A 23,409-nucleotide genomic window follows, 5' to 3' on the forward strand; every position below is an offset into this window, starting at 1 on the left:
TACTATTATGTATATCTCACAGACGAGTGGACAGTGAGGCACACAGCACGTTGAAAGAATAACAGAAACTGAGTTGGTTTGAGAATTTTTTTAAGTCAAAACGCCTCCCATCTTGTCTGATCGAATCCATCTTTCTTTTGACTTCTGCTTGTTTTCACTTTGGGGAATCAATCCAAAACTGCTACAGGCTATCAGGGTAGAAGATTTGTACAGGGATTACAAGGACAGCCGCCTTTCGATGGGGAAAGGGAGTTCTTATTCCATTTCTCATCTCCAGCCTCTTCTTGCGCGTCTGTTTCTGTATTTGTAGCCCACATTTCATTGACTCTAGAATGCCATGAGATACACGCCATTTTTTTCTGGACCACGATAAAAGAGGGGAAAAGATGGTGCCGACTGAACTCTAGCGCACCATTGATTGCAGGACGCACCCTGATTTGTGAGCTATAAAAATGAGAAAAAATGGGTGCCTCCAAATGAAGTACTGTGTGTGTGTGTGTGTGTGTGTGTGTGTGTGTGTGTGTGTGTGTGTGGCAGATGGAAGGCATTTTGTTAGATCCTGATTGTTTCCCTGTACTTGCGTCTCAGGAAAAACAGATGACCTTGGATATTTTCCCGACAGCGGTCTTGACCCAGTGTGTTGGTTCTTCCCCGTGGGAAAGCCCTTTGCCTGAGAATGTGTCCTGCGTGGTCCAGCCCCAGGGCTCAGGCGTGGGCCGCAGGGTGTGATGAGAAGGCTGGGAGGTTCCAGATAATGCGATTCACAGTGGACTGGGTTTTTGCTTTGGGCTGTTGGGGACATTGAACATTTAGCTCCTGGTGACTTGTTCCCAGGGTTGATGTTTGCCGTGAGCATGAAATACAGAGAGCGCGGCCCCTGAACAGGAAAGACCTCCGGGTCGAGGGTGGCAGGGCCTATTCCTGGCTCAGTAGCTCCATGCAAGCCACGTAGCTTCCCTTAGTCTCGGTTTTCCCTTCTCTCAATGGGGGGCATTAATTCCTGCCTTAAACATTTACATAAAGATTAAGGAAAACAGAATATAAATGTTTGCAAGATATGGCATCTTCATATCATTCCAGACCACTTTGTAATCTCTCCCTACTTAATTAAAATGAAAAATGAAATCCTTTTTCTTTTAGGGATGCTGCTTTGGCCCGTGACACTGTGCCCATTAATGGTGCTTTGTCCCTGCAGCATTTTCTGTAAAGAAAATAATCTTCTGAATTCTGGGGGAGTAAAAGCCTCCTGGGTGTTGTTCATTGGAATTCTGTGGCGTGAATACAACCAAGACCTGGAAACTGGCAGTGGGAAGACAGTTCTCAAGACTGAGGTGACTTAGGTTTAGAGAAAAGGTCACCAGCAACTCTTCACTCGGGAATTTTGTCTGGAAAGTCCCCTGAAGGCACTCCTCTCCTTTCTTGTGGCTGCCTGGCAGTCCTGGGTCCCGGGATTTGTGTTTCATAATGTTAGGCCATTTAAGGGCAGGATGGTCAAGCCCCTTCAGCAAACTTGGGCCAAGTTACCCTACCAGTGCCTCGTTCATTCGCACGTGTTGAGAGCCTGTGTGCTCGGTAAGAAGGTACAGCGCAGAGCAGAAACATTCGTGGGGTTCCCGATCAGTAGGGCAGACTGACCTCAGTCAAAGAACTCAAGAAATAAAGATGGAATTTGTACTGGGAGGAATGTCCTGTGGGATCCATGGAGGGCAGTTCTGAGATCAAGGAAGGAAATCCCAATCTAATGAGAGAGTTCCAGAAGAGATTTCCTGAAGGACAGAGAGTTGCCAGATGAACAGGCCCTAGGTGGCTGTGGAGGGGGAGGAGAGCGTGTATGAGGATTGGATGCAGCCAGACCCTGGACTCTGGAGAAGGGTCTGTGGGGTGCAGGGAGGAGAGAGAGTGGCCTGAGAAGAATCTCAGAGGCTGCCGGTGGGTGGGCTGACCCATGCATGCCTTGCAGGGCAGGCGATGTTGATGACATTGGACTTTTCCTGAAAGCACTGGGCAGTGTTGAGAAGTGGTACTTTGCCTTTTGCAAGAGTCTGGCACTGCTCTGGGCCAGCATGTTAGGTGACAAATTGGGGGACATTGCAGCTCTCCAGATGAGAGATCGAGGTGACCCAGTGAGGGTGGCCATTGCAGAGGTGGAACAAGAGGCTGGGGTCAAGTCCAGTGGGAACTCGAGCGGCCAGCTGTGCTGGGGGAGCCAAATGGATGAACTCTTGTGCACTGAATCAGTACTCCTGCAACTCTGGATTGAATCTTAAAGCTAGTGCATCCAACTGGGACATGGAATAATTTCTCCTGCAGTTTTTTTTCTTTATAAATATAATTATATGTTATATTGGTGAATTTAAGAAATAAACATTGTGTTTTTAGGTTATGATATATCCTGAATGGAAATGTACTCACTGTGCCTATAATTATAGCGGTCTTTACAGATTATACTTATTTTAGAATACTACAATTTGCAAGTCCTTTAATTACAATATAATACATATTTAAGATAACTTTGCTATAATTATAGAATAATTTAAATTTATATTTACCAGATTAGATGACACTTGGTTCCCGTCACTTTTCATTCCTATGTGGGTATGTTTTCTAAAGTCAGTGTGATTAATTACAGATAGAAACGTGCCTTATACTTTGTGAAAGGAAGGGAAGATACACGTTTTCCTAATTTCTTATAATTAGAGGCTGATATGAAAAGACATTGCTGCCATAATCGAAGCACATCCAAGTGGGTTTGGTCAAGCGTTGTGGGTTTTAATCTATCTTCCTGATGCCCCTCCACCCACCCCAGGAATTGAGAACATTCTGATGGCTGGGGCCCCTCATGTTCTGTTAGAACATCATAGAGGAGATGGAGAGACGTGAGGAGGCCCTAGACCAGCCTGAAATCACTCTGCCTCCCCCGGCAGGGCTGGGGACGGACCAGGCAGTTTTGCACGTTGCAGAACAAAAGAGAGTATTTTCAGCCTCCTGGAGCTTCTCTACCAGAGGCTTGTGTCAGGTGTACCTTAGGTGTATGTGGATTCAGTTGCACAAACCAATAATTTTTAAATGCTTATTTATTTGTTTATTTTGAGAGAGAGAGAGTGAAAGTGTGTGTGCACACGCCAGCAGAGGAGGGGCAGAGGGACAGAGAGAGAGAATCCCAAACAGCCTCTGTGCTGTTGGCACAGAGCCCGACATAGGACTCGATCTCATAAACTGTGATATCATGAGCCTGAGCTGAAATCAAGAGTTGGATGCTTAACCAGCTGAGCCACCTAGGCGCCCCAAACCAGCAATTTAATAGAAAGCCCCCGGTTTTCATAGGGCTGCTGATGCCCCAGCCTTCCCTCCTAGAGCTTGAGTTGCAGACGGTGGGTGTCCTCAGTGGGGTGCACTTGTCCCCTCCCTAGACGGTCCCTGGCTCTCACAGGTTTCCCATCCACTGCAGACTCGAGAAACCCATGGTCTGAGGCCAGGTTCACGTAGGGGGGGTGGGGGGCGGTGGCGCCCTGCATCCTTGGGGAGGCAGCTGGGAAACCTGCAGGAGATGCTGTAATTATCCTTAGGGTAGACATTGACTAAATGGAGGAATGGGTGAAGGGTCACCTTGGACAGATGCAAACTCTCCCATCATGGAATCACTGGATAAAATCCCTGCACGGAACTCAGTGCTGCCTGCTGTAGCCGTCCGGAACTTGTACTGGCTTGACTCGCGAGAGTCCTGCATGCAGCGTGTACTTCGCCAGCCATCCAAGGCGTTTTCAGGGGTGACCTTTGACTAGGCAGGACTTTCTTTTTGTGTGCCAACTTACAGCTCAGTCCCTGCCCAGGAAGTGATGTTTCCCTCATTAAAGCCAAAGACCTTTTCTGGTGGGATGTTCTTGAAGCCTGGGTCAACCTCTTGCTCCATATTAAGCTTTCTCATCCGCTGATGAGAGAAAATATGGAACATGTTCCTACTTTCAAGGCAATTTCCCCTGACCCTTTCCCTTTTCAAACCAAATAACACATTGCATTTAATGTTCTTTACATCATTTAAAATTTTTTTAAGTTGATTTATTTATTTGGAGAGAGAGCGTATGTGCATGCCTGAGTGAGAGAGGGACAGAGTGAGAAGGAGAGAGAAATTCTAAGCAGGTTCTGCACTGTCAGCTCAGAGCCCCACTTGGGGCTTAAATTCACGGACTGTGAGATCAAGAGTGGGACACATCATTTTAGAGAGGGCTAAATGGTGACTGCTCAGGCCCCTTGCTGATTCCTTCATGTGGCTCGAGGCAGTGAGACAGAGGAGAACGAGTCCAGCCCTAGAGGGGTCAGGCTGTGTGGGCTCTGCCCTGGATCCCCACCTTTCCCTGAACAGCGCTGGACAAGTCTCTCTCAGCCTCTGCCGAAGTGTGGAAACAGGTTGGATAGCCCCAAAGGCCCCTTCCATGTCTAGCATTCTGTGTTGAAAACGATCAGACATTTATTGAGCACTTGCTGTGTACACACATGACATTGTACCAGGGGCTGGGCTGGGAGAGTTCCAAGTCCCTGCTCTGAAAGAGTTTAGAAAACATTCCCTGGTTCAGGTGATAGGTGAGGCCCTGCATAGGGAGACCAGTATGGAAGCCCGTGAGCTGGGCTCTCAGCTGGTCACCCCCTTATCCCCATCTACAAATCAGATTTGCAGTAGCCTCTCCTTCTGTCATGGTGCCAGTGTTTCTCTTCTAGCACAGCGAACCTTTTCTCTAAAGAATCCAGTTGTAAATATTCTTGGCCCAGGGGCCATACAGCATGTGGTACAACAATTCCATTCTTCAGTTATAGCAAAAACAAGTAGAGACAGTATATGAACAAGTGGGCATCTCTGCATTCTAATTAAACTTTATTTATGGACATGGTTTGCTAACTATTTTATAAAGTTTTAGTTTGAAAGGTTAACGCTCTGTCTTAAACTCTAGAAGGGGTTGTGTCATCGTAACTGGGGTCTGGATGTGGCCAGACGATTACCGCACGTGGGTCAGGCTCAGCACTGACCCTCCCTTTAGACTTGCACCAGCAGAGACCTGACTGTAGGTCAGTTGGTTACTGGGCTTGTTTTATAAGAACATTCAGGACTCCACCAGGGAGTTAAGCTGACTGCCAGGGATTCTCAGGCGCCCCCCACCCCCACGCCATGGCCAGGACAGTTGATCCTTGCCATCTTTGTCTTCAGAGGCAGAAACTTCTGTCCAAACAGAGGCTCTTTGATTGAGGTTGACCCAGCAAAGCCACTTTTTGCCCATTTTGGGCAACATCCACAGGCCCTCACCTTGTTCATCCCTTGGCCTCTTCAGAATGTTCTACAAAGAAAGAATACTGTCTGGCTGCCACATCCTGGGGTTTTGTTGGCAGAAGTCTCCATAGGGGGTTACGTAAGGCAAGAAGGCAAGTCAGGAGGAGTCACCCCAGGAAATCTTCCTTGTCACGAGGATAAACGTGCCCTTTGGGCCCTGGAAACTGGAAATGGCTGGTACTAGACAAACAGCTACCTTCAGTCCTGAGTATAACTGAGTCATTGTTTTAAGTCCTGGCAACTTGTGGTTTCCACTCCAGCAAGGACTCGAGGGAGGAAGGGCATTTGTTCCAGAAGCTGGTGTTTCAGCGAGCCACGCTTGGGGCTTTGTTTTGTTTACAGGGAGAGGTGACATCCAGCCTCAGTTGGACAGCGCTCTCCAAGATGTCAACGACAAGTATCTCTTGTTGGAAGAGACCGAAAAGCAGGCGGTCCGGAAAGCACTGATTGAAGAACGCGGCCGATTCTGTACCTTCATCTCTATGCTGCGGCCCGTGATTGTAAGTCAGTGGAAAGCTCTGGAAGGCTTACACTGCTGGTGTGGAGGAGACTTTCCTTTATTTATCCAACCATCACTGAGTCGTCAGGAATCTGCTGTGTAGCAGGGATCATGATGGTGGAATCACTTCTGTAGAGCAGTGATTCTCCATGAATTGCCGATGGCCACATGGCCCACTCCCGGTGCACAGTTCTTAGCCCGAGTTGTTGACTTACTCTTTCCCCCCCCAAGTCTAGAAGGCCTTGCAGAGTGGTTCTTAAAGTGTGATCGCCTGGCCAGCAGTGTCACCTGGGAATTGGTTACAAATGCGGCTTCTCGAGCCCAACCCAGACCTTACTGAATCCAAATCCTACCAAATCCAAGCCTCTAGGGGTGGGGACCCAGGCATCTGTGTGTTTTTTTTTTTAATTATTTTTAGTTTATTTATTTATTTTGAGAGAGAATGAGAAAGCAAGCAGGGGAGGGACAGAGAGAGGGAGAGAGAGAATCCCAAACAGGCCCCACGCCCAGTGCAGAACCCGATGTGGGGCTTGAACTCCTGAACCTTGAGACCATGACATGAGCTGAAATCAAGAGTTGGACACTTAAGTGATCCCCAGTCATCTGTGTTTTAAACAAGCCTTTCAGGTGATTTTGAGACCCAGTGGCTAGGTTCAACACCAGTGAGTGACCATGAGGTTAATATGGGAGGAGCCTCAACAAATCAATTCATACTTATTTATTTATTTATTTTTGAGAGAAAGAGCGAACACATGAGCAGGGAAAGGGGCAGATAGAGAATCTTTTTTTGTTTTTGCTTTTTTGTTTGTTTTTGAGAGAGAGAGAGAGCACATGAGTTGGCGAGGGGTGGGGAAGGGAGGAAGAGAGAATCTCAAGCAGGCTCCATGCCCACACCACAGAGCCCAATGCAGGGTTCGATCCCATGATCATGATCCTGGAATCCTGACCTGGGCTGAAATCAAAGAGTCAGACGCTTAACCACCTGAGCCACCCAGACGTCCTAGATTTTTTTTTTTAAGTTTATTTATTTATTTTGAGAGAGACACAGAGACAGAGAGGAAGGGGCAGAGAGAAGGAGTGAGAGAATCCCAAGTAGACTCCAAACCACCAGCGCAGAGCCCTATGTGGGGCTTAAACCCACAAACCGTGAGATCGTGACCTGAGCCAAAGCCAGACGCTTAACCTGAGCCACCCAGGTGCCCCCTGCAAGACTTATTTTTTTTTTAACATTTATTTATTTATGAGACAAAGAGAGACAGAGCATGAACGGGAGAGGGTCAGAGAGAGAGGGAGACACAGAATCTGAAACAGGCTCCAGGCTCTGAGCCGTCAGCACAGAGCCCGATGCGGGGCTCGAACTCACGGACCACGAGATCATGACCTGAGCCGAAGTCGGACGCTTAACCGACTGAGCCACCCAGGCGCCCCAAGACTTATTTTTTTAAGTAAATCATTTGCATTGCCATAATTGAGGACTTTTGCTGTAGGCATTCTTGAAGCTGATACAACGACCCCAGCTCACTTCCCTCAGCCCTAGCAAAATGCCCAAGTAGGAGTCGTTCCTCTGAGCACAGAACTTTTCCATGGCTCATTCTTGCCGAGGCCTGCAGTCCCAGCTTGGTACTTGGGTGAAGTGAATGACTTTCTTCCACAGTCTCCTGCCCCTATCTCACTTGCTGTGACTTTCTATCAAGTAGGTGGGGAAAAAATAAGAAAGAAGGGGGAGGGGATAGTTAACTTTATTACACACACATGTGCTGTCACCAAGAGCTGTTATCAGATCTGGACCCAAATTGTTCCAAATCGTGTCAACCGTCGAAGCTGAGTGAGCTCAGAGGGCCTCGGCCTATGGAGGGGCTATGCTGCAGGACTCCATGAGAAGATGCAGGCGGACCATCCAGGAAGATGTGGCAGCTCCCCCCCCCCCCCCACCAGGCACCATGAGGAAGGCCACGTGTTTTCTTTGACTTGCTCACCACTGTCTGGGCGGGACAGGTCACTCCATGATTATGGCAGATTCCTTTTTCCCTTTCTGTTTCCCAAAAGAAAGGGCTGGTAGTGCCTTTAGCCAAGATGTACCAGTCTCGAGGTGACTTTTCTGGAAAGTTGAAAGGGTTAGACAGTAACCCTAATAAAAACAGTTGAGCCAAGACCATGAATGAATCACTCATGATGACACGTTGTGGATTACTTTCCTTCAGGAAGAAGAAATCTCCATGCTAGGGGAAATAACTCACCTTCAGACCATCTCAGAAGATCTGAAAAGCCTGACCATGGACCCTCACAAATTGCCCTCCTCAAGTGAACAGGTAGGAGCTGTGGGCTAAGCACTCGGGAGAGCAAACCAAAGACATAAAGGTTCAAGGTCTCGAGAGTTCCCGGAGGCATCTCATTTAAAGTCCTATCTGTGTTTCGCTATATTGTGAAATATAGTAACCATCGTTGCTAGCCGTTATAGAGCATTTGCTGTGTGCCATGTATGTTCTAAGCGCTTTACATAGACTTCCTCAGCTAATCTTCAGTATTATTCCCATTTTACAGAGCAGGACACTGAGGCACTGAGAGATAAAGTCCTTTAACCAGGTTCATCTAGCTAATTAGTGGTAGAAGTGGGATTTGAACCCAGCAGTCGAGAGCCCATGCATGGCCTTAACCACTGTGTTCACCTGTCCTCTAGAAATAAACTCTCACAGGAACATGATGGTGATGTGTTTTGGTCATCCTTGTGAACCTTCTCACTGAATTTCTCCCATTCTGATTGGTTAAAACAGGATCTCTTTTACAGAAAAGATGACATCTTTCGTGCTTATTCATTTGGTTCATATGACATTAACATATCAAGTGGGAAGGACCGTATTTGGGGGGACAGCTGATGAATCACATGCTGGCTTTTGCCCTTTGTATAAAATTCTCATTGCCTCCCTGGAGAACCAACTCAGAGGACAAATACAAGAGTTTACGTTTTCCATTCTATGAAATTGCTTTTGTCAAATCACAGCAGGCACGCGTTTGCTCCGTGAATGACATTTATTGAGAATCTACTACGTGAATGAAAGGTAGACCTCACATTCAAATAGCTATTTGTCAAGCAGGGGAGCCAGATGTAGAAGTAACTGCGAACAAATTGGCTTGCTCTTGATTCTGTCAGGTTTTAAAATCTCAGGGCCAGAAGTGACCCACTGAATATCAGGCGGCTAACGTGCAAGACCGACAAATCCTAACACCATCGTTGAATTTGTGGTGCTATAAGACAAGAATCCTGTAAATTCTGGCCTTGAGTATACCTGACTCCTGTAAATCGTTAATCTGTAGCTGTAAATCTCTCCCTCTCCCTCTAGACTGACATTTCACGGTCCCCTCCCCCCTTCCAATTTTTTATATTTTTGCTTGTCTCAGAAAAAGGATTATGACATTGATGGATTGGTACTGTTGTTCTTTAACTGAAGAAAGGACGTTAACAACATTTTGTACGTTAACCCCCACCCCTTGATGATGACAGCATTTTGATGATACAGGTTAAAGATTTGATGGATGATGTTTCCCTTCTCAGCACCTCACCTACCCACTTGGCTCTGTCCCCTTAGGTGATTCTGGACTTGAAGGGTTCTGATTATAGTTGGTCGTACCAGACGCCACCCTCTTCTCCCAGTACCACCATGTCCCGCAAGTCTAGTGTCTGCAGGTAAGTAAAGCTGGGCTCTGCCCCTCCTCACCTGCAGCGAGAATCCTCCGGAAATGTCTGCCATCTGCAAAATTGTTCTCTAGCGGTTTTCTGTTAGAAGACCATTCTTGGCCTGCTGACTGCAAAGCGTATTCTCTTTTCGAAGGATGGCAACTTCATCACGCATCACTAACCCTTCTTGATGTACGCAACATACTGACCTTTCTCTTTGACTTTTCAAAGCCAAGTAGATTTCCACTTCTTGTGAATTTAGCAGTGAGAGGAAAGAGCAGGGTGGATCTGCCTGGTCTGTGTATGGTTATGTCCCCAAACACACACGTGTGTGTGTGTGTGTGTGTGTGTGTGTGTGTGTGTGTGGTTTCATATTTGACCTTGGGTAGTAAACACAGAGCAGTAATTTCAGACTTAAGATGCTACATCATGAAAATGTTGGTTGGTTCCTTGTCATCACTTATGGACTGTGTGTGTGTGTGTGTGTGTGTGTGTGTGTGTGTTTGACAAATCTGTTGGGTTTTCATTTTGCTAACAAAGAGAACTATCTCACTAATACAAAACAAAGCTGCACGAGTTCTTTCTTCTTTCTTCTAGTTTTAGCTTCAGTCAAAAATCATGCGGCACTGACAGCATCGGCCTTCAGCTTGCTGGAGTGCAGCTGCTGTGGGCTTTACTGCCAGTCCCCAAATGCCCTCTTCTGGCTGGTTGGTGGGGTGGGGGGGTGGGGTCGGGGGAAGCAAAAATTATGGTAATTATCCCCAGCGGCAGTGATTTCCTCTGGCACACTCCCCTCTATCTGTCGGAACATTCGTTGTCAAGTAATTCTAGCGTAGAGCAGTCACGGTCCTGACTACCTCATTAGCTGTCAGGGTCTGTGAAATCTGACAAGACTCTCTTGCCGGGAGCAGAAACCACACACTTGGTAATCCCAGGCTGGGTTGTTTATTCCGGCCCTTCCAGTGCTTCCCGTTGTCCGTTCTGCTTGTTTGGACCGCGGGGCTGTGTTCGGTTTTCTGGTTTTTGCACTCTGAGTTACCAGAGCGCATACTTGTTAGAACTGGAGACGCAGCGCAGACAGAACACCCAGAGGGTGTGTGACGCTTCTCAACATCCTGTTTACTGCTCACCTCGGAAACAAACAGCTCAGCCTCGGCTGCCTGTAGTTGTTGAAAGCCGCCTGCCTCTTGCCACGTGTGCTGTTAACACCAGGCCCGCAGATACTCTCACAGAGAAATTTCTGTGATCAGGGAAAAGCCATTCATTCAAGCATCGACTCTGGTAAGAAGAGGTAAAACACGCTGACATGAACACACAGAGTTGATTTGCCCGTGTTCTTTATGACGGTCTTGAACCAGGCTCGTCGAGGATGAAGTCTCCTTGAGGGGCCCCGTGACACCTGCACTCCCAAAGTGATGGTTGTCCGGGTGGACCTTGGTTTCCTGGACCCAGATGGTGCGTCTAAGGGAGAGCCTTGAATATACTAACCAGATGATGCTGAAGCCTTAGTGGGTTTCGCTCCGTGGTCATGAGGTTCTGCAAGCAGATGAGCAGATAAGATCAGCCCCGTCTCTTTTCCTGCCACAGATGTTAGGTCTCTAGCTTTGGTGGTAGATGACCTAGCTGAATTAATTGGGTAGCACTTGACTCTTCAGAATCCTGGGCCTCCGTGCCAGGGACACCTCATCGTACCATCAAGAGAAGTGAGTCTTGGCAGACCTGCGTTTTGACAACTCCCACTTTTCTCCCCGCTTGCTCACATGATAAAAACCTTTTGTTTACTAGCTTAAAGACTTGGTGTTTTGGAAACACGTTTTACCGTTTGCCCAGCTCTCCGTGGTACCCAGCTGATTATATTATGTTCTCCCCCCTCCCCTGTTCCGTTGTCTTCTGTTTCCCCCCTTCCCCTATCCCTGCCCCTTAACCTTGCACGCCCGCGTTCCCTCCGCCCCCACAGCAGCCTGAACAGCGTCAACAGCAGTGACTCGCGCTCCAGCGGCTCTCACACTCACTCCCCCAGCTCACACTACCGCTACCGCAGCTCCAACCTGGCCCAGCAGGCGCCTGTCCGCCTGTCCAGCGTGTCCTCCCACGACTCAGGATTCATTTCGCAGGACGCCTTCCAGTCCAAGTCACCGTCCCCCATGCCGCCAGAGGCTCCCAACCAGGTAAGGGTGCCCTTGGCTCCAGAAGTGGCTGTGGTGCCTGGACCACCGTCACTGGCCGGATGCGAAGAAAGATGTTGGTTCAGGCAGACCCCTGTCCTCTCAACGCAAGAAACCTCTGGATTAATTTCTCATCTTTAGATGTGTCCTTTCCCCAAAGGGTGAGAACCATAAGTTGGGTTTGAAGCCTGTCTCCATGGTGGTGATGGTCAAGTCGCCACATTGGTTTGGGGAGTCCTCTCAGGTAAGTAGACGGACTCAAGGAAGTTTGGCCATCCTCCGGCATCCCTGTAAGTGCCCGGCTTCGCATGCTGCTTAATTAACGGACATGCGTGCGATGGTGGCACCTTCTCCGCCGGCACGTCTGCTTCTCTCTGAATGGCGGAGATTCTGTCCTTGAACGGTGCCTTGGAAACCTTCCTTGGCCCTCTCCAGTTCCTGTCAGCAATTGGTGTGAGGATGAGAATGAATCCTTAGAGCCCTTGCAGATAATTCCGTTGGCATTCTGCTCCTGGGAGAGGGGACGGCGGGGAATCTTCCAGCCCCAGTTGGGTCAAGTGGCGCCAGACCCAGCCCAACCCGTGCAGGAGTTCCAGCTGGAGCAGGAGGCAGGGGCTGGACAGGGTATTGTGACGCCCTTCCCGTGCTACCCTCTCCGTCCTCTTTCTCTGAGTGCCAGGGGTCTGGCTTCCTACTTAGTAATAAGCAGCACAACAGCAGATGCCATCCAGGGTGCCCCACAGTGCCATCTGCTGGGAGCATGTGGCTCAGTGCCCGCTGTGTGTTCTGAGGCTGACCCAGCTTTGGCCCAAGATCCTTTGGACTTAGAAGGTCGCGTGCTTTTCTTGTATCCAGGTATCCAGTTTGCTTCACAGTCACTGACTACAGTGTCTCCGGCACCACCCTAGGACATGCTACGTCTGCTATCTGTGCAGCATTGTTATCCCTGTTTTGTTGTGGAAACAGAGGCTCAGAGATGTGACTTACCCAAGCTGCACAATTATCTGACCTGCAGGTTGGGGACCTGGAACAAGGGTTTCTGGCAAGCAGTCCAGAGTCCTTTCTGTTCTGTCTCAGCCATGAGGTGTCCCGGGGAGAGTGTTTTGGGGAACACTTCATGTAGAGAAAGCAGCTGAAGTATTTTGGGAATTTAAGCCAGAAGGTTCCTCGCCTGATGTGTCTGACGTTGGCGAACCCAGAGGTTCTCAGCTCAGTGGTCCCTCTGGCATTTTTCAGCTGTCCCAGGAGACTGTGGCCTCTCTCTGTCTTTGTGGGAGAGAGACTTCATTTCAAACAGAGACATTCTGGGCCAAGAGCCACGACTTTGAGTTCTAATGTGCTTGTCCTAGCTGGGGCGCTTTGGCTTGGTCTGAAAGGTGTCACCTGCCTGTCCCCCGCCATGCGGCAGAGCTAAACCATACCTGTGTGTCTTGAAAGCAGAGTGTGAATGGTTGAAAGGAAAACAGGAATTTGCAATTTCTTCCAAGGCTATTCTGATGTGCAGCCTAATTCTGTGTGTGTTTTTAATCAACTGACAAATTAACATAGTATTGTGTGCTGACACTCCTTTCTAAAAAAAGAGAGGCCACGTGCTCCAGCCTCCCTGACAAAGACTGTGTGTGGATCGGGCTGAAGTGAGCGTTTCTGCCTCCAGTAATGTCAAGGGAAGCAGAAGTTGGCATGTGGGATTTACTTAAATCTGAAAGCTGGTGCCCAAGTTGCTTGGCTAGCAACTCTAAGGTACTCTAGGGTAGTTTTAATAGGCTCAGGGATGCTGCAAAATTTAAAACAGAATTCTATTTTTACAAAAAAAAAAAAAGGCATTACAGTGCTTATAATTGTAAGGTAGAGGGGAAGTTAAGGAAATTGTACAAATCACATAGGCCAGAGGATCCAGTCTCCCAAAATGTTACCTTTATTTAGGATGAGGAAGGGCACACACATCTCTAGGGGGAAGGAGCCCTTCATTTCTCTACTCGGTCACATGGGTCTCAACCAATGCCAAGTGATGAAATATGTTAAGAATTCTCTCATTTTCCTCCACTGTGCCCTTTTCAAATTTAACCTCAATCCACTTGTGCCCAGGAGTGGGACTATGTCTGTTGTGAGGGTCTCGTCCTAGAGCTGTTCATTCCGTGGAGGCAAGAGGTTCTTTAGGAAAAATGAACAGAAGCCAAAAGAAATAGGAACCTGCAGTCCTGGAATGGTTTATTGGTTCTTTTTTTCAAGTTGAACATACTTGAATTAGAGGGACCAAAATGAACAGCCCTAGTAAATTATAGTGATAACTGGCCTCTCTGTACACTTCATTAAGTGCTACATACATAGATGGACACATAGAAAATTTCATTTTCTCTTCCTCTGTTAGATATTAGTGATCCCTATGCCAAAAATGAAAGAAATTGGAGTTTTAGATTAAGGTTGCGGTTCCTCAACTGAGAAGTGACAGAATCGTAACTTAAATACAAACCCTCAAACTTTGGCTCCTGAACCACCAACCAGACTCTGAGCTTGAGGACCCATCAGGGCGTCCAGTGGGTAGCGTGTCCTTGCTTTGGTTCTGTGGGGCCCCATGCAGTGGAGTGTCTTCTCGGAGCCTTGCCGCTTGCAGGATGGAGAGCTGTAGCTCTGTCCCTTTGCCGGAACCTTTCTTTCTTTGGCTGTGAAGGAGGTGGACATGAACATGACAGAAACGTGAATTCAGGAACACTTTGAGGAAGTAAGAGTAGACCCCGGTAGGGTTGGGCTTATTTAAACAAAAGGATGAGCCGGAGACTGGAGTTAGCAGCGAACAGAACTTAAATATCTGGGTGTGCCTGAAGCACTATCTTGGTGCTTATATTGGAAGTTTATATCGGAAGAGATGGTCTTCATCACTCATCCATTCAGTAGTTTTGAGCACCTGTCACGTGCCAGTACAGGACTAGAAAGTTGAGACATAACGGTGAGCCCACGGGTATGGTCCCTGCCCGAGCCGAATGTCAGGAGACTGAGCTGGGGGCACGTACCCCGGCTGACACCAGGCGACTGGCGAGACTGGAGGTGAAATAAAGATCGGCACGAGGACATGTTGTCCCAAGTCAGACCTCCTTTCTGTAATGCCCCAGATCTCTCCAGATGCTCCGTCCCTCCCTAGATGGCCCCTGGAAACATTGCACTGATCTCAAGGCCTCACTGGCCAAACCTCAAAATCATTTCCCAGGCAGAGAAACCTAAAAACCTGCCCTGTGAAGATGCAGCTTCATGGCTGGAAACCACCCTGCATGGGTGCAGAGGCTGCATGTGACACAGGGAGAGGCTGGGGACTGGAGAGGTATGCAGCAGAAGCCCAAGCTGGGTGGTGGTGGTGGAGGGGGTCAGTCCTCAGGCACTAAGTATGCCTGTGCACCTGAGAGATAGCAAAGGCAGGCCTCCCCTGGGACCTCGACTTGTGGCATGAGAAGAAATGCCCAAAGGAACACGGGGAGTCTCACTGACCAGTGCCAGGCACACACTAGACACACACACATCAGGGTCCTGGGGGGCTGACCATCTGGCAGGTGTCTCATGCTGCTTTTCGAGGGCTTGAAAGCCTCTGTGTGGGTGCAGCTTTGGCAAAGGGAAAAAAATAACCCTAACCCTCTGCTTCTCTCATCCTTCCCTCTTCTGTGTATATGTCTGTCTCTCTCTCTGTGCGTGCACTTCCCCACCCCATCTTCTTGTTTTGATTTCCTGTTACTTTTGGTGGCATGTGGTCCCTCCCTGCTGCAGAACTCGTCCAGCTCGGCCTCCTCTGAAGCCTCCGAAACCTGCCAGTCCGTGAGCGAGTGCAGCTCGCCCACCTCAGTCAGCTCAGGCTCCACCATGGGCGCCTGGGCGTCCACAGAGAAGGTGACCGGCTGGGCCCCGGCCACCGTGGCCAACCCCTCCTCCCCTGCCCCCCACCTACCGCCACTGTCACCACTAGGACCTTGAAACTCAAAATCTACAAAATGCATCCCAGGAGCCGTCCCTTTTGGGGACAGAGAGAGGGACAAGGCTGAGGGCTTTTTCTTGAAAGGGTGCCTGGCTCCTGGGCAATGACCTTGCAGTGTCCTGAGGGAGAGGAAGGGGTATGGGGAGCTCGGAGGTGGAAGGCTCCTTCTCAGAAGTGTCGTGCGCTCATCTGTCCCCCCTCCCCCTCCCAAGTACCCCACCCACCGTGGCCTCCTTGTTGCGGTACCATCGGAGGAGGACATCTCACTGCATCAGAGGCTGTGCGCTTTTCTGCCTTTTAGTTCGCCAACCCCTCCTCCCCCGTCACCCCGATTTGGATTCTGCTCCTGAACAGTGTGATGATTTCAGAAACCCAGAATGAACAGTTTTCAGTTGTTGCTTGAGAATGTTTTAAATTTGCATAATGAGATGAACAAATCATTATCACCGTGAAATTAAGCTCCATTGGTTATAAATCATCCAAAACCATTGAGAACGCCAAAAAATTAAGGACACCGATCAATTTCCACACTACTCTAAAATGTAGATAAATTATTTGCTTGACTGAACACTTCTTGCCGTCCAGTATGTGTTCTTTGCCCCGTGGCCCTTCCTCTGGCACCACGGATCATCCAGGAGCAGCGGGGCCCGCCGCTTGTTTTATTTATAAATACTCAGGTCTCCCTCCTCCCTTGAATGTCAATGCCATCTTGTACCTCCACACTCATCCTGTTATATTAATTTTATTTTCCTTTCCCCCCCCCTTTTTTTGTTTGTTTTGTTTCCAGTTGTCTAACGGGTTTTCTCACTGTAGTTTGCCAAGTGAGTCCCATGTGGGGCCCGTGGGGGCAAGCCTTTCCCCTCATTGCCTGCCTGCCTCCCGCCTGCTCCCTCGGGTCACCTCTGTCCACCTTCCAGACTACGCTCATTATTACACCATTGGGCCCGGCATGTTCCCGTCATCTCAGATCCCTAGCTGGAAGGTTTGTGTCTCTCCTCCCTCCTCTCTTTCCCTCCTCCCCCTTCATGGCTCTGTGCTCCCCCCTCTTCTGTCCCACGGTCCTCATCCTGACCCCCCCCCTTGCCCCTTCCTTCCACACTCTGCCTTCCTCCCCATATAACACCTCTCCCTAAGAAAATTCCCACTGGGAAGAACCAAAAAGCAGCAGGCAGATCTGAGATAGAAATGTCCACGTGGAGCGGAGCTGGGAGAGGCTCCTTTTCAGAAACATTCATTCGGCCCGGTTAGAGGTGGTTAGACGGTGATGCCAGACATGGCCTTGCAGGGCCGGCAGGCAGTTCTACACTGTTGGGGCCACCGCAGGGTGTCACTGTTACCAGGGGCTGGGAGGGACTGCCCTTCTCCGCCATGTGCCTCAGACTTGTCCCTGGAGTCCCTTATTGGGCCATGGTAACGGAACCATAATCCAAACTATGTTTTTGGCTTATCATCATGTTTTATCTTCGATGTGAATGCAGACTTTACTTTTAGTCTCATTTGTTTTATATTAAAACATGTTTGCTTTAATATAAAAGCAAAGTTTTAAAATTATTTCCTAGCAAGTCCAATTGATGCCAGGAGGATATCCTACAAGGAGGTGCCCCGAATTTGAATCGCAGGTTAGCCGAGGCTGTGGCATCTAGAGCAGGTCTTGACTTAACCCCTCACAGGTAGTGTGGACCCCTCAGGCTGGCTCCTCAGGGTCTTCCTGCTGACCCCAGAGGCCTGCCTTTCCTATGCGAGGGCCTCAGAGGGCACATCCTGAGGGCCCTTGCTGGGGGGCGCAGTATCCTGGAAGTGGAGGTTCAGCCTCCGAGCGAGGCTGAATTCCTTTAGTGCCTCCTGGTGGCCACTTCACTCAAGTGAAGACATTTGGGCTGCTGGGGGAGAGAGGGTTCCTTCAGACATTAGAAGTGGGGGGGCGCTGTCCCTGGGGATTGGGTCTCCACTGGCTGGTGCCTTCGGACACCTTAGACAGTTGGTCAGCCGTTAGGTGGCTGAGTCTCCCACAGGTACCCACCTGCCTGGTTGTTGAGGGCTTTTCATCTTTGGGCAGATATGAGGAAAGGGGAGGCACCCGGGGGCCCCAAAAGGATTTTCCACTGCCTTCTTTTCGAGCCGGCTGAGGACATAGAAGGGCCTGCTGGCCTGTCCTAGCCTGAGCTTCCCCTGCCGGGGCCAGCTGCCGTCTGCGGGCAGCTGTCCGGAGGGTTCTGCGGCCCTCCACATGGAGGCCGAGGCCCTGGCGCTTGACCACTCTTGTTCTACTTAGGACTGGGCCAAGCCAGGACCTTATGATCAGCCCCTGGTGAACACCCTACAGCGCCGCAAGGAGAAGCGGGAGCCGGACCCCAATGGAGGAGGACCCACTGCTGTGGGTGGTGCGCCTGCAGCTGCCGAGGAAGCTCAGAGACCACGAAGCATGACCGTGTCAGCTGCCACCAGGGTGACGCTTTTATTCTCTGCCCTCTAGACCTGGCCAGCAGCAGAGGGCCGAGTCAGCCTTGCGGCTGGAAGGACCTGAGCCCTGTTCCCCCCGCCCCAACCCCGAACTTCCTGCACCCCCGGGGAAAAGCCTTGTATTGACATCAGACTGGTAGAACTTTCTAGAGCCCGGGTAGGACCCATAGATGGGTGATGTTCACGGGAGCAGAATAGGAGCACTACGGAGGCTCCCACTTGCAGGTGTATGCGGAAAGGCTCTGGGGACACCGGACAGGGGATTCATGGCCCCTGTGGCTTGTCTGTGTCTTTCTCGTTCCTTCCGCGTGCAGCCTGGTGAGGAGATGGAGGCTTGCGAGGAACTGGCGCTGGCCCTGTCGCGGGGCCTCCAGCTGGACACGCAGAGGAGCAGCCGGGACTCGCTCCAGTGCTCCAGCGGCTACAGCACGCAGACGACCACCCCATGCTGCTCTGAGGACACCATCCCCTCCCAAGGTACGAGGCGGTCCGGGGCTTCCTGAGCATTGGCAGGTGAGGACAAGGGGTGCCCTCCCTGCCGGGACGAGGCAGAAGAATGAGCACAGCGTCAGCCCTGGCCAGCAGACCCGCTTCAGAGCCACTGTCATCCTCTGGGCATGCTCGGGAGAGCTGACCTGTAGTGAGCGGGTAGCTGCCACGTCCGGTGACCGGACTTTTGCAGCTTCTCCCGTGTCTCACCATCCGGGTGCAGGATAGCTCCCAGGGTGAACTCAGATGCCGCGAATGACAATCAGGTCATTTGTGTCGCAGCACTTCGTGCGAAGCGCTCTCTTTTCCCATTTAACCTGATGGTAGTACCGATTCCCGCCCTCGTTTTACGCGTCGGACAGCGAGGCTCAGTACCGCGCCCAAACAATTAATGAGCAGCCCTGGAGCTTGAACCTCAGTTCTGAAGGCCCGAGTTCTTCACCTATTCCAGCCAACTCTTCTACTAACCCCGCCTCCCTCACCACAGCACACGCAGGCCAGCAAGATGGTGGCCGGGGCTAGGGTGCATCTGGGGGAGTTGAGCAAACGTATTTGCGGTCCACTGGCCAGAACTTCTAGGATTAAGTGGGTCTCAGTGAAAGGCCGTTTTGCTGTCCAGGGGACATCGGGCAATATCCGGAGACATTTTTGGTTGTCACCCATGGAGGGGGTGCTGCTGACATCTAGTAGATGGTCAGGGATGCCGCTAAACGTCGTGTAATGCACAGCACGGGCCCCTGTCCCCGCAACAAACCTCTCGCCTGGCCCCAGATGCCGGTGGTGCTGCTGTTCAGAAACCCGCTCAAAGACGTTCACTCTGTGTGCTTCTACCTCCCGTGTGACCCCAGTGTTGAGAGCACATACGCACACCTCGCGGACGGAGCCTGTCTTTGTACCTGTTTTCAGGGGCTCGTTGCCAGTAGCTCCGTTCTTTTTCCAGCCTTCGCCTGGCGAGTCCCTTATGAGAGAGTAAGGCCTGCGGTCGTCTGTCTAAGGGTTGTTTCTCTTGTCAAATTCTGGGCTGGAGAGTCTGTGGAGTTTCTTTCCTCTTCCCGCTCACCTCCTTTATTCCTACCAGAGCAGCTGGGTGGGTAGCCCTGATGTGGCCCGGTCTTCGGGCATGCTTCACCGCTCAACAGGATCGCGTGTGTGCCTGTGATGTCCAGCCCCGTTCTAGGGCCCAGGATTACATCGGGAGCAGGACGAAGATCCCTGCCTGGTGGTGGGGTTGGGGGGCAGTTCTCAGACGTTGGGGGCCTCTAAGGACGGTGTGGAGATTGGGGGAGGTGTTTGGGATGAGGCTGTGGGTAAAGCACCTGGCCTCTCGTGCCTTTTGTCCTCTAGCACAAAAGAATCCAAAAGCAAAGCTGCTGCCTTGGAGATTCCTAATCAAATCTTGTCATCAGTTTCAGATTATGATTATTTCTCTGTAAGCGGTGACCAGGAGGCAGACCAGCAGGAGTTTGACAAATCATCCACCATTCCGAGAAACAGTGACATCAGCCAGTCTTACCGACGGATGTTCCAAGCCAAGCGCCCGGCCTCAACTGCTGGCCTCCCCACCACCCTCGGACCTGCTATGGTCACCCCAGGGGTTGCAACCATCCGACGGACCCCCTCCACCAAGCCTTCTGTCCGCCGGGGGACCATCGGAGCCGGTCCCATCCCCATCAAGACACCCGTGATCCCTGTCAAGACCCCAACCGTCCCAGACCTCCCCGGGGTGCTGCCGGCACCTCCGGATGGGCCAGAGGAGAGGGGTGAGCACAGCCCCGAGTCGCCCTCTGTGGGTGAGGGCCCCCAGGGTGTCACCAGCATGCCCTCCTCAATGTGGAGTGGCCAAGCCTCCGTCAACCCTCCTCTTCCAGGCCCGAAGCCCAGTATCCCCGAGGAGCACAGACAGGCGATTCCAGAAAGCGAGGCCGAAGACCAGGAAAGGGATCCCTCAAGTGCCACTGCTTCCCCAGGCCAGATTCCAGAGAGTGACGCTGCAGACCTGAGCCCGAGAGATACTCCGCAAGGGGAAGACATGCTGAACGCCATCCGAAGGGGCGTGAAACTGAAGAAGACCACCACAAATGACCGCTCAGCCCCTCGCTTCTCGTAGGCTCGCTTAGGCTCCCAAGAAATGCTGCCAGTGGGGAAGGAACTGTTTAATTCATAAAACCTAATTTGTCTCGATCCATTCCAATCTGTAATCAAACAAAAGATTTTGTAGGCAACTCAGAATACAGCTCTTTTGAAAGTACTCGACACCTTTAGCTAAGAATTAAAAGCAACATACGTAACTGACATAACTTTGATCTTTTAATTTGTAAATATTGACAGTTTTCTTTCTGCACATTTTAATCTTAGTTTCCCTTTTGATTTTTCTGAAGGTGCCAAATTCCATTTAACTTTTTTACAAGTCTTTGTAAAATTTTAAATGCATAATGGGGCGGGGGGTGGTCGGGGCAGGGGAACCACGAAGTAGTTAATTTCAGAAAAAAGGATAACTATACTTCGCTTTTTCTTTTCTCTCTTTTCTTTTTCCTGCAAGCTTTTGTAGATGCATTGTTAGTAGTCTGGCTTAGAAGCAAATTCAAGTTATTTTAATGTACAAACAAAATGGATAAAGGGGTAAAATCTTCACTTAAATGTAGTATGTTCTGGCTGAGAAAAGCAGGAGTAACAATTGATGAGCAATATTCAGAGAGAAGTGAATCTGGAAATGGTAGACTCTGTTGGGATTGGGGGGAGGGCCGTGGGAGGGGCACACTGTCAACATAGCCGATCCTGTTAACATTTAAGAGTAGCCTTGTAGGTTGAATTTCTAGTATCTTCATGGTAAATGCATCCGAACAAGCCATACTGGATTGCAGTGTCTGTTTCTGTAGGGTGTTTAAGGACTTCCTTTCTCCCACGATTCCTCTTGACTGCACAGCACCCGCCTCCAATCCCGTGCATGCTGCTGCCGCCGGTTAGACCTAGAACCCCCCACTTCAGTTACTCGTCTCTTGTACCCACTTTCATGGGATCCAAATGCGTCCAAAAAGGGTAAGGCAGTTTTAAAAATGTGAAGAACATTTTAAAATGATGCGAGCAGGGAATTCTTAGATATAGCAAATAAATGCCTTTTACTTAACTGTGCCCAGCAGGCTGGGCGCATTGAAAAGCCCAAATATTTTGAAAAAACTCGAGCGGATTTAACAAGGGTAACCAGCTTGGAATCTAGCAACTTGCCAATGTGTTTACCAATCTGGGGGCTTGTTTTTCTTATCTTCTTTTCAACAAATGGCAGTGAATTGGCATCATACCAAACATTGAAGAGAGGAGGATTTATTTATTGTCACTGGGAATCTGGCCACTATACTGTCCCTTTTTTTGTATTCTAGGTAATGTTTTTGGAATGGATTTATGTCTTTTCTTACTTTAAGTGAAAGTTCGATTTGTTCTAATGCCCATTCCCTAAAGCCAACAGAGATTTGTAGGTTTAAAAGGGATCTTGTTTGGAGAAGACAGCCGGGTTTGAAAAAAACCAAGCAGGTCCCTTAAGCAATTGGGTCCGTTCCTCTGAACGAATAGGAGCTTGGTGGGTCCCCCAGACCCTGCAGGTTTCTGTTGGCTCTAATCTTCAATTACATAATCTTATGCTTTAATACATAAGTGCATTGGATGTGAGAGTAACGTACCTGTATAGTCACTGTTCTGTATATTAACATTTAACACTGCTGTGATTGCTCGAGGGCATTTTATGTTACGGCTTTAAAGCAAAGGCATGATTATTAGAAACTATTTAAGCTTTTTTTTCTTTGAAAAACAAGCTCCTTCTACAGAATATAAGCAACAGTAGTGCCTGTGGTTTAGCCCACCAATCTTGATGACTAAAAGTAGCTGATGCATTGTGCATATGATGCTTGAGATGGTTTTTGCAAAAGCAGAAATCACTGCAAGGTAATTACAATAGATAAAAGTGGTATTTTAAACCTTCGAAATAAACGGATGTGACTGTACCTTGGTACAGCTTTTCACGTGTTTAGTTTTTAAACGTTAGTATAACCTGAATAAATTTAATATAAAATGTTGCCAAATTCAATGTAGAAAGAATGTGACAAAACACCTTGGGTAGTTCTGTTTGTGTTTTTGCATATTGTAAAAGCAGTGTCACAGCTAAAAATAAAGAAATCGTTTCTCAAGGTAAATTATTGTGGTTTAGTTGCTAGTTTGTACTGAGAGTTGACCTCTCCCTGTGCAGTTTTTTGTTCTAAACTTGTATAAATAACAATTGTGTAATGTGTCTCCCTTCTACCTTGTAACAATTGCTTCAGCCTACATTATAAATAAAGAACCACTAGAAAACAAAAAACGGTATTTCAAGACTTATTAAAACTCAGTTGCAAGTCTTAGCTGTTAGAAGACACCCGGAGACTCCGGTTGGGCTTACTCAGAACACCCACAGAACGTTCTCTTTGTGATGGCCGTGAACCCCCGAGAACACAAGTTGCCTCAATCGGTGAACTATGTGAACACAGTTCTAATGAGCTATCACAAACTAAAAGCAGGTGGGTTGGCTGATGATGCTAAAAATGGCTCTAGCTTTTAGAGAAGCTTCTTCCAACATATAAAGAGTGCTGCCGTCCCCTTCCCTGTGACAATCCAGGCCACAGGAGAGGAAGCAAGGCTGGAACACTGCCTCCAAAATAGGTGTCACAGTTTCAGACTGGACCCTTTCACTGCAACCCCCAAACCTCCAATCCTGCGTGACCCCACAAACTCCATCATACTTATTTGAGTGTGTGCTGCTTCGAGGTTTTCTTTTAAGTATCTAAAATCTCATTCGTGGCACCTTTAGAAAACCAAAAATGGTATCTC

The 23,409-nt window shown here is 49.3% G+C and overlaps 1 protein-coding gene across 9 annotated transcripts in view; it reads left to right on the forward strand.

Annotated features, from left to right (window-relative positions):
- The window catches only part of MTSS1 (MTSS I-BAR domain containing 1), a 165,806-nt gene extending 142,903 nt beyond the window's left edge, over positions 1–22,903 (forward strand). For 2 of the 9 annotated variants that reach the window (XM_045453708.1, XM_045453709.1), the window contains 9 exons: positions 5,660–5,817; positions 8,018–8,125; positions 9,401–9,498; positions 11,447–11,657; positions 15,405–15,524; positions 16,397–16,591; positions 17,882–18,055; positions 18,384–18,546; positions 19,965–22,903. In XM_045453708.1, coding sequence (XP_045309664.1) covers positions 5,660–5,817; positions 8,018–8,125; positions 9,401–9,498; positions 11,447–11,657; positions 15,405–15,524; positions 16,397–16,591; positions 17,882–18,055; positions 18,384–18,546; positions 19,965–20,665 — 1,928 coding nt within the window. In that variant the 3' untranslated portion in view covers positions 20,666–22,903. The remainder of the gene's footprint in view (positions 1–5,659; positions 5,818–8,017; positions 8,126–9,400; positions 9,499–11,446; positions 11,658–15,404; positions 15,525–16,396; positions 16,592–17,881; positions 18,056–18,383; positions 18,547–19,964) is intronic. The other 7 variants (XM_045453713.1, XM_045453714.1, XM_045453711.1 and 4 more) reach the window with 4 other exon arrangements.
- Positions 22,904–23,409: the final 506 nt, after the last annotated feature.

The sequence above is a fragment of the Leopardus geoffroyi genome, chromosome C3 (genome assembly GCF_018350155.1).
Source record: "Leopardus geoffroyi isolate Oge1 chromosome C3, O.geoffroyi_Oge1_pat1.0, whole genome shotgun sequence".
In the NCBI taxonomy this organism is placed as follows: domain Eukaryota; kingdom Metazoa; phylum Chordata; class Mammalia; order Carnivora; family Felidae; genus Leopardus; species Leopardus geoffroyi.